We start from the raw sequence: 9934 nt of genomic DNA, 5'->3' as shown, positions 1-9934 counted from the left end.
TTTCTGGACTTGGTGACGGTTTGGTTTTGTTTTTTAACTGTGTCAAAGGTCGGCAGGTTGGGGGAAAGCCGTGTCAAATACTTTGTCAGGAAGATGGAGGAGATTTTTAAGAAGTTGAGGGACCCTACTTCCGGTCAACAAATCGCGGCCTTGCAGGTAATTAATTTTTATTTTAGTTATTTGAGAACACGGCAGAATTGAAATTAATAGTTTTGTATATTTTAATTGTTGCTGGTTATAGGAGATTGGTCAAAGAGCAAAGGAACTGTCTCCCTCCCACCGCTCGGAACTGGTTGGGATCCTGAGTTTGATTTTAACCCCGACTCTGCCATCCGTCAAAGACCCGTCCGTTATCTTTTCTCAGTTGCTCCGATCTTTGGCGATCGTGTGTCCAACAGTGTTTTCAGACCATGTCAACGCCTCACTTCTCCTCACCCGCCTCCCAGTACACTTGATAGGGCAGGATGGAGAAGGCCACATTTCGAATGAAGACATGACGAATCTCCTTACTCTGGTGGATTCTTTGACTAAAATCTGTGCCTCGGCTGCTTCATTTACTCTCTCTTCCCACCTGATTGACAAACTACTAATTGCCGTGACCCACGTGTTGACATCTCGTCCCGAGACAAGCACCCAGTTCACGTCGGCATTAGCCATCCTGACCAACCTCTCGAGCACTGGACCACTAGCGGTGAGGACAATCCAAAAGTCTGCTCGCTTCAAGAAGACAGTGTGGCCCAAGTTGGTCGCCATTTTTAATGCACGGATCCAACCGAACGAAAAAAACGTGCGAAATTCCATTCTCTTGGCGAAGTTCATGCTGACGCAAGATCTTCACTCATCCTCGACGCTGTTCACTTACGCCTTGCATCATTTGGGAGCATTAGCCGGAATTGTGCTGGGCGGTTCGAACGACATGATGGAGCTCGTTTCTGAATTGGCAGTGGTGTTTGATCGACTCGTCAAGAGGTTGGAGTCCAGGGCGGGGACGGACCCTGTTACAGAGTCGCAGAAACCGGACGATGTTAGTGGGTTGTGGAGTGTTTATTATGAAAATTGATTCCTGATCGTTTATTACTTTTTGCTACAGGATCCCGAGTCAATGGCAGCATCTGTTCGCACGTATGTGGAGCTGGTCAAGCTGACAGTGGAAAAAGTCAAGAAACTGACTGTTGCAAAATCACGGACGTCGGTTACTGCCAAGCCCATCCTACAACTACTGAAGGCACTCGTACCTGAATATAAAACAAATGAGCTAACACTTCCAGATACCTACGAGGTGAGATCATGAGTCAATTTCTAACCCATGCAAGTAATTATAACGAAGGCGCTACAGCTTTTTCTTCTAAATTATGCAATAAATTACAATAATTCAGTCTAAAAAATATTTGTGTCATCAGTTAATTATTCTATTTCTTTCATGTAGGCCATTTTCTCCATTATCCACAGTCTGGAACTTGATCCAGGTCGTGGTGACGATGTTGTCAACCAAGGCGATATTTACCTCGCGTATCATCACTTACTCTCTGCCATGGCGACCTTACCAAATGGCTTCTTTATGAAAAAGTCAGTTCTTGACCTTCTCGAGAAGGTGATTGAGAGTGTAAAATTACAGCCCGGCATTTCACCAGAGATTATTCGACAAAACACCACAGCTTGTCAGCTCGTAAGTGAAAATATGTTGATTAATTTGGTTGGTGGGGAACTTGGGATAAGTAGTTATCTTCTCCAGCTCACCCTATCCCAAAAAGGGACCATGCAAGGCAACTCGACCATCCGAGAACGTGTTGTGGCTAAAATTCAGGAGGAGAGCGCTTCTTGCGAAAAACTCATCAAGGATCTCATCGAGGTGGAAAGTACGACGGAAGTTGTGTGGTGTGTAATCGAAGTGCTCAGCCTTCTGGCGAATAATTCTCGCTCAAAAGTCATCCTTGGCTTGTTACTGACTGGATTAAATGGTGCAAGTCGCCACTTGGCGATGGCCATACACTCGACACATCCCACTCTGGTGATGCGAGCACTCTCAATCACAGCGGCCGTGGGGTTTTCTGGTGATAAGTAAGTCATCAAAGTTATTACCTGGACTATCAAATGCATAAATCTATTCTAATTTTGTGCGCTAATTGGTTGATTGATCTATTCTAGTCTTAAGGAGTTATCAGAGTCGTTGGTTAAAATGAATCAGTACCAGGTTATGCACGCTTCCATTGAGCAAAGGCCCGACCCTCTCTCACCCACGGCCACCCTGGGTCTCTCAATGATCGAGTCGGCTTTGGAAGCGGTGACTAACGACAGCCAAATGAGTGACGTGACGGAGTCGGTGTCAGACACGGTGAGAGAAAATATACCATCTTGAGAGAAAAAATGCAAAATTATTACTTTTGTCGTACCACAGGTATCGCAGCTCTACGTGGTTACAATGTACCAAAGTAAGTTGGATGTTGCGGAACTGCGATTAAAAAGGTCGGAGGAGCGAGTTTCTCAAAGTGAGGAGATTATCAATAGGCAGAATAAATTGGTACGTAAGGCAAAATTCCTAAACAAAATGTTTTATTCCTTACTAATTGTTGCCTTACTAATACATGTAGTTGAACCAGCATGGTGAGATTGTAGCTAGACAGTTGGCCGAGATGGAGCTGAAAGAGGAGAATTGTCACTCCCTGAGAAAGGAAATACTCTGCCTGAAGGATATCGTGAATCAACAGGAAGGTCTTTCTGCCGAGGTAAGTGAATGTCACCCTCACCCGCTCAATGTTTATTTAATATTTATTCAACACATGCAGACACGTTTATTAATGTAAGTGTTTTGTTTCAAATTGTTTCACAGACTTCCAAGGCTCATGAAGAGAAGTTACGATTCTCGCAGAAAAAGATGAATGAACAAGCGGACAAAATTTCACTACTGGAGGAAGAGGTGGAGAAAATTGAGACTAATCGGCAACGTAAGATAAATATTTGCTGGTTCTGAGGAGTCAAGGCCAAAGTTTGAAATTTCAATATATTTGATTTTTAGGACTAGAGAAACTACTCTGCAAAGAGAAAGATGGTCGTAGGGCAGATGCTATCAAGAAGAAAGAGGTGGAAGAGGAGCTTAAAAAGAAGGAGGAGGTGAGTAGTCAAGTTGACCAGATTTATAACTGTTTTAAGACCATACATGTAGGACTCGATTATTCATCGCTAAAATCGTCAAAATCAACACATATTTAGTTATTCTCGGCTCTGGGGATTTATGTGAAAATTCTGGACAAGTTTGTAGAGCAGGTCGTTGCCAATTTAAAAAATATACACTCCAGATTTGACAGTTTTTAAAGGAGGAGATCTGAAGAAGCCTGCAGAAAAATTGGAACTCATCGAAACTGGCTTCAAAACCTCACCGCAATTTCATTGGTCAACTTACTGACTACAAATTGATCGTCCAGAATTTTAAAATAAGTTCTAAGAGCCGAGAAATGATTACAAATGTGATCATTTTGACGATTACTCGTCGAGTCCTAGGTTCAATGAAGTGAACTTGTAAATGTCTAAGTTAAAAAAATATCTGCAAATGAGTTAGTTTTAGTTTTGCAAACCCAATCTTATAACCTTCTCAAATAATCCACACTCTTCTTTTTGTAACAGTTGATCAGCTATCCTTCTCACATTTTTTTAAAAGAGGCGTGAATGAATGGTCCCTCAGATTAAACTAAATGGATTTTCATGCTCACATTTTTATTGTTGCAGGTTTTGTCGAAACAAAACACAAAGGTAAACCGACTCCAAACTGAAGTTCAACGTGGCCAAGAAGAACAGAAACGGCTAGAACATCTCCTCGAGAAGGAAAAACAGACAGTGGAAATCATCCGAGGAGTTTTGGGAAACAATTCTCGGATAGCTTAAACAAATAGAAATTAATTAACAGAAAGAATATATCAAAAATAAGCATCTTTTCCTTCCATCTCTGTGTTTTTATATATGTACTTATATTAGGAACAAAGTTATTGTAAATTAACGATACTGTAATATTTTAAAACAACCACTTTCCAAGATCTTTGAATTTATTTCTTTATTGATCCCAACTATTTATTTCCCCCTCAACCAAAATTTGGTAAGATTTAAATTAGGACGTACAGAGAGCAAGTATTTTGTACCTTTTTTTTTAAAAAAACGAAATAATCAATAAAGCCAAGTGATCCATAGCATCATGGAGGGGTGTGCAATAACAAGATTACAAGAAAATTACTACTGATTTTTTTAATGTGGCGTCTAAAATTATCATAATTACTTATTCATTAATTCATTATGCGAGAGGGGCTGCGACGGATGTGTCAGATTTATTTGCAGGGTGAAAAGTTAAGACCGGAAGTTGGATTCATTCAAACCGACGTTTCCTGTGCCGATGGGCGTTGCAAGGCTCTGATGGTGGCTCTGCGAATGGACGATGGCAGGCCTCCAACTGCAAGAGGGAGAGGACATCAAACCAGCCCGTAGTCAAAGTAGCGTGGCTTTCTCTCACCCCCAGGACGATGATGGTGATGTCCGACAGAGAAACTTTCTACCCGGCGAGCACCACCTACGCCGTGACCACCACCACCCATGCGGGACATTGCACTTGCGGATCTCTACAAGACGCGAAACAGACGAATGGGTATGAGAAAACTGGGTGTTCACATATTTGTGGTTATTTCCAGTGGCAGCGGAAGCCGTGGGGACATGTGGGGACATTAGCATTGTAGGAAAGGGGAGGGACTGGTGTATATAACATGGACAGATGATGGGGACATCGAGTACATAACTTCGGGGACATTGTCCCTGATTCCCTACGCTTCCGCGGCCACGGGTTAGTTGTGTACCTGTGGCAGAATAATTGGTGGGGGAGGCACGTATCGATACCTCGGTTGATGAATGGACGGATCATAGTTCGTGTATCTCGTGACGACGGGAGGGAGCGAGTTGTACTCGTTATCATTATCCAACCTGTCCAGTGACTCTCCATGGTTCAAGTAACAATGCGCTGTGAGAGTAGGTTGACACACGTTTGGACTGCTGCTCGGTTGGTAGATGGGTTTCCGACATCTAGAAATGTTGAACTTTGTCACTTTTTTAATATAATTAATTTGTAAAATTTTAGTAGCACACCTCGTGGTGAGATGAAGCTCCTTATTGCTTTTGTTCTGATGATGCTGTTGATGAGGCATCCTCGGCGTGGGTGAGCTTCCATCCGGCGGTGGTCTCGGTTCTGCCCGTTTTGCACCAACTCCACTCACTTTCACCGCTTTCTCCGCCAGCCTCGCCAAGTTGGAATCGGAACAGAACAGGACTCGGAGGAGGTTCACTGGTTCGTCAAACGCGGAACCGAGCTGGTCCCATGATCCGCCTCGATCAGATTCGAAATAGTCACGGAGGCGTTCAACCTAAAAGTTCAAATTGTCAATCCAACCTGACCCTTCCTCTGAACTTTGACCTGACATACCTCCCCATAATTCAACGCCCTCAACCTCTCGAGCCGATCCCTCTCCAACACTTCCCGAGTGACGAGCGCCTTCAACTGCGTATTCCTTCTTAGCAGGAGGGCGGCCAGTTTGGAGATGACGTTCATATGGGACACGTACTCGCGGGGGATTGGTGGTGGGAGAGGCGGTCCTCCTCCCGGCGTTGGCGTTACCGATCTCCTCGGCGGGGAGGGAGACCTCAATCTGGGCGAGTTCGACCGGAACGGAGGTGTTGTCGCTCTCACGGGCAGAACTGGCAGGGAGGCAGGACCTTGCACGCTGCTGGGGGCCACCACGTTGACAACCTTTCTCTTCGTCGTCGTCGTCGTTATCTTGTCGCGATGATAAGCACCTTGTTGCGCAGGGAGGACGTCTTCCTGCAATGCGTTACTTCCATTGATTAATTGATTGTTTGATTGTTCGAACGCTTTGATCCGCTGGTTGACCGGACTTCTGAGGTAGAGTGAGTAAATGGGACGCTTATTATTTGCACCACCTCCACTGAAGGATTCCGCTTTTCGGAGCGCGATCCGTGTCGCAATCGGGATGGAAGACGAGGCAGATTTATTCTGTTTTTGGTGTTGGTGACGCTCCTTCAGCTCTTCACTGATGCGGTGGGAAATCTCCTTCTTCTTGTTCTCACTCAGACCTGGACATTGGGACAAAAAGTTGTATGCAAAATTCAGAGTAGCCCGAGTCGAGTTATTAATAAAAATTGAGGTGGGTAGTGCCACCACTACAACTTTTTTGCTTTGTTTTTTGACAGATTTTGCTCATCTTCCAATTTGATTTCTAATTTTGCATGTTCTACCTGTGTGTAAAATTTCAAGTCGATTGGATGAGTTGTACGATAGATAGATAGACAGACAACCATGACGGGTACATAAGCCCTGACTCAGGCTAAAAAATAAGAATTTATAATAGTGCCTACCTGGATCCGGTGATCCTCTCGGAGGGCTTATCTTCCTTTTATCTGACGACAGGGTAAATCCCATTCTCGTCGTCACCGCAGCCCGTCCACCCAACCTGCTCTGTCGCCCAGAATTGTCAGCACCATGCCCATTTTTGGCTGCTGTAACAATCAGCATGCCAATCCGTTTCTTGATCCCTTCCCTCTGCTCGTTGGAAAGCGTGGAGCTCATGGAGAAGGCTCGGCGGAGGGGCACCGGGGCCGTAGGATGGCCTCGAACGGGATGAGGGGGCTGTTCCTTCTTGAACAAGTCGCTCACCTCCAAATTCAACGCGAGCTCCTTCACGCTAACTCCACGCCAGCGAGTCTTGTACAAGTCCAGCTTCCACAACGCGGCAGAAGAGCGGTCCGGCCCGGTTAGGAAGGCCTTGAGCTCCTCAACTCGCCACTTCTTGAAGCGCAGGTGTGAATCGGGTGACCAAATTGGGGGTGTTTTAGGACGGAAAAAGAACTCCCGTTCGTGCTGGGCTTGGAAGAGTTCTCTGGAAAATTAATTGGACATTGAAATCAGTGTCTCGTTTATTGGCTATATTTCTTGCACTGCAAAACAAGAAATGCAAGGTGCATGAAACTGCAAGAAATATGCGCCATGTAGCCACGCACAGCAGTATTAACTATAGCGGCGGGGCATAGTTTCTTGCGCATTGTATTTCTTGAAGGTCAAAATACCTGCAAGAAACCACTTTCGTACGGCAATATATTCCAAGTGGTTATGTGCTTTCACACAAAGCATTGATCAAAATTAATGCGAGATATTTTTCTGTTACCTCGACAAGGTGTCCATCTCCTGCTCCATTCTGTGTCGATGTCGCACCTTCCACCAGGCGTCGAAATCATTTTTCTTGGCGAGGGGGAGGAGTGGAGGCAGGGCGGCGGAAGACGCTTCTAACTCGCAAAGACGGTCTAAACTTGAGTAGAGGGAGTGGAGTCGGGCGAAACGGGGCGACCGAGTGTGTGAATGACGTAGAGCGAGGACGTATTGTGAATAATCGCGCAAATTGAGGCAGGACACGGACCTAGACATCGACAAAGTAAAATATGGCTAATTTAAGCATTCTTATCAGTGCTCGTATTTGTGGGATTGCTACATTTCTTTCACTGCACCACAAGAAATGCAAGGTGCAAGAAATATATGCCATTTAGCCATGTGCCGTTTGACGTATGCGCGGTGTTTCTTGCGCCTTGCATTTCTTGCAGGTGAAAATAGCTGCAAGAAACCACTTTCTTCCCGTTATTTCTTGCAAGTGGTTACTTGTACCAGAAAGACTGATTTTTATATCGATTTTATTACAGATATGTATATGTATAGTTTATATTAAAACTTGTCTCGTGGTAGCCCACCTGCGTCGCTTCTGTCTGGGTAGCACGCCCAGATCGGAGGAGGTCAGATTGCCCGTGAGCGTAGCTTCTGACGGGGTCGAGCGGAAAGTGGAGTCCCGAAAGGCGAGCGGAGTAGTGGACGGATCTCTCGCAATGATGTGGCGCATGAGTGACGTTTTCGTGGGACGAGGCGCTGCGAGGAGGAACTGCGACTCGGTCACGCGACGAGTCTCACTCAAATACGGAGTGAGCGAGGGGAGGGATCGGTGGTGGTGTCTGGTAAAAAATATGCTAATGAGAAGAAGCAGAATGACCAGCAATATTTAGTCGAATAATTTTCTCACCGTGACTCTGCAGGAGGTGCGAGTGGCCTGTGCTTCACTGTGAAGCGTGGCGACGGTGCAGTGTCCTTCAGACTCACCGTGGCTGACAGGATGGGTGGCGGTGGTGGCGTCTTGGGCGATTGTGACCTCGTCGTCGTCGTAGTCGCACTACCACTCGTCGTCAGGGGCAAACTGCGACACTCACTTTGCGGAGGTGTCACAATAACGGTCTTCTTGGTCGTCTTCCCACTATTTTTGCTGCCCTTCCCCTCTTTCACCTTCCTGGGTGGTTTCGAGGGCTGTGGCGTACCTGCGGCGGCAGTCGTGGTGGAGGCGACCTTGTTGCTACTGCTTTTTGCCCCTTTGCTACTGGAAGACTTTTTACCACTGGACACCTTGTTGATCGTGGTTGCTGTCGCGGTCAGGATTTCCTTCATCTTGGCGGCTGGCGAAGTGCGGAGGAGTTGTACCTTAATTTGTGCCGTGGTGGTGGACGGTGATTGTGATTGTGGTGGTGGTGTGGATCCCTTACTAGTGGTTGTGGTTGTGTTGGTGCGTCCTTGACCCCGGATCCCAGTGCTGCTGGTGCTATTCTGCTTTGCTTTTTCAGGTGTCGTGGTTGCGGTTGCGGCAGTGTCGCTGGTACTTTTTTGGTTTTGTGACTTATTCCCGGACCGGAGCGCATTTCCCATGAGTGCTCTCTGAACGACGGCCGGGCTCTTGAGTCTGGTCTGACTGTGACTCTGCGAGGGGGGTGAAACCAGGTCGGAGTGCGCCTTGGAGAGGAGGCGACCCTGGAGAAGGGATACTTTCGTGACGGGAGGAGAGGCCGATCGACGGCTTGAAATCAGCCGACTTGTCGCCAAGCTGCTGTAGGGGTCACCCGTGGACATCACTGCCACTACTCACCATGCATGCATGCAGCAGCGGACTAACTAACCCCCTCCGCTATTGGCTTGATTAATATGCAGTTATGATTCTGGATTGTTGATTGTTTGTTGATTTGAGTAGTGTGGGATAATTCCCAGCGTGGGAATCAGGAGGAGAGACGCTTGTTTCCGGTGGTGGTGGTGGTGCCTAAAAGTGCCAAAAGTTGAGTCACTAATTCCTTCTCGGTAGTAAAGCACGCGGGCGGAATCCACTTGTTGCCCTCTGACCGTTCCTTTCACGGGAGGAAATTCAGCCAGGCTCCACTCCAGGCGAGACGTTGCTCTGGACTGAATCTGAGACGGAGTCTGTCCAGAGAGAAAGAGAGAAAGAGAGAGACAAGACCAGTTTTCCAGCGGAAGTGCCACCACCACCACAACCACCACCATCACCACGTACTGGACTGGACCCTAGCAAGCTGCCTTATTAGTTACCTTGCTTGAATGTGTACCTGTTGGTTGGTACTGCCGGATGCCGTGATTGGATATGGGCGGAAATTGGAGGACACCTCTTGCAAAAAATAAATTGGGTGGTAATCAAGAAGGTGTGGTCACATCCAATAATCTAATCAATGGCTGGGTGGGTGCCTATGCATACACACTTGGCCGAATTTCCAATCAGACAAACACAATGTAATAATGCGTGATGCGCTAGTGTGGTGACAGAGACATGAGCAATTAGCTGCTTCCGGTCAATACATATCAGAGATCCATTCTGCCACACACACGAGTTTGAAATAATTGAATAACGACGCAACGCACCTTGAGGACAGAAAAGCAGAATGGAATTATTGTGTACATATTTACACCACGTAGCCCCATGAACGCCAAGCCACAACTAAAGTCGTGACGATACCCTTAATTAATCTGGCGTTCCATTATCACCATTCCAGGACTGGACTGGATAATATTGTCGTGCAATAAATC

The 9934-nt window shown here is 46.4% G+C and overlaps 2 protein-coding genes across 3 annotated transcripts; one reads left to right on the top strand and one right to left on the bottom strand.

Moving 5' to 3' along the window:
- Positions 1–20: 20 nt before the first annotated feature.
- LOC110841650 lies at positions 21–4204 on the top strand. Its single transcript, XM_022087333.2, has 11 exons — positions 21–156; positions 242–1024; positions 1091–1279; positions 1427–1666; positions 1733–2058; positions 2146–2332; positions 2396–2518; positions 2589–2723; positions 2828–2942; positions 3014–3108; positions 3721–4204. Exons 1-11 carry the CDS (start codon positions 94–96, stop codon positions 3874–3876), a joined length of 2412 nt encoding a protein of 803 aa, XP_021943025.1. The 5' UTR covers positions 21–93; the 3' UTR covers positions 3877–4204.
- Positions 4026–9582, bottom strand: LOC110845990. 2 transcript variants are annotated; one of them, XM_035846059.1, is made up of 9 exons: positions 8103–9582; positions 7780–8034; positions 7206–7454; positions 6400–6920; positions 5450–6117; positions 5116–5390; positions 4830–5022; positions 4493–4598; positions 4026–4432 (listed from the first exon to the last, which is right to left on the bottom strand). In XM_035846059.1, the coding sequence occupies exons 1-9, from the start codon at positions 8972–8974 to the stop codon at positions 4353–4355; spliced, it is 3219 nt and encodes a 1072-aa protein (XP_035701952.1). In that variant the 5' UTR covers positions 8975–9582; the 3' UTR covers positions 4026–4352. The 2 variants fall into 2 exon arrangements, with proteins under 2 accessions (XP_035701952.1, XP_021948266.1); XM_022092574.2 differs by having other exon boundaries at positions 4830–5052; positions 8103–9581.
- Between the last annotated feature and the right edge of the window lie 352 nt (positions 9583–9934).

Source organism: Folsomia candida, unplaced genomic scaffold, assembly GCF_002217175.1.
Source record: "Folsomia candida strain VU population unplaced genomic scaffold, ASM221717v1 Fcan01_Sc001, whole genome shotgun sequence".
Taxonomy (NCBI): domain Eukaryota; kingdom Metazoa; phylum Arthropoda; class Collembola; order Entomobryomorpha; family Isotomidae; genus Folsomia; species Folsomia candida.
The sequence above is the reverse complement of the archived record's forward strand: the minus strand, read 5'-3'. Positions and strand labels throughout refer to the sequence as shown.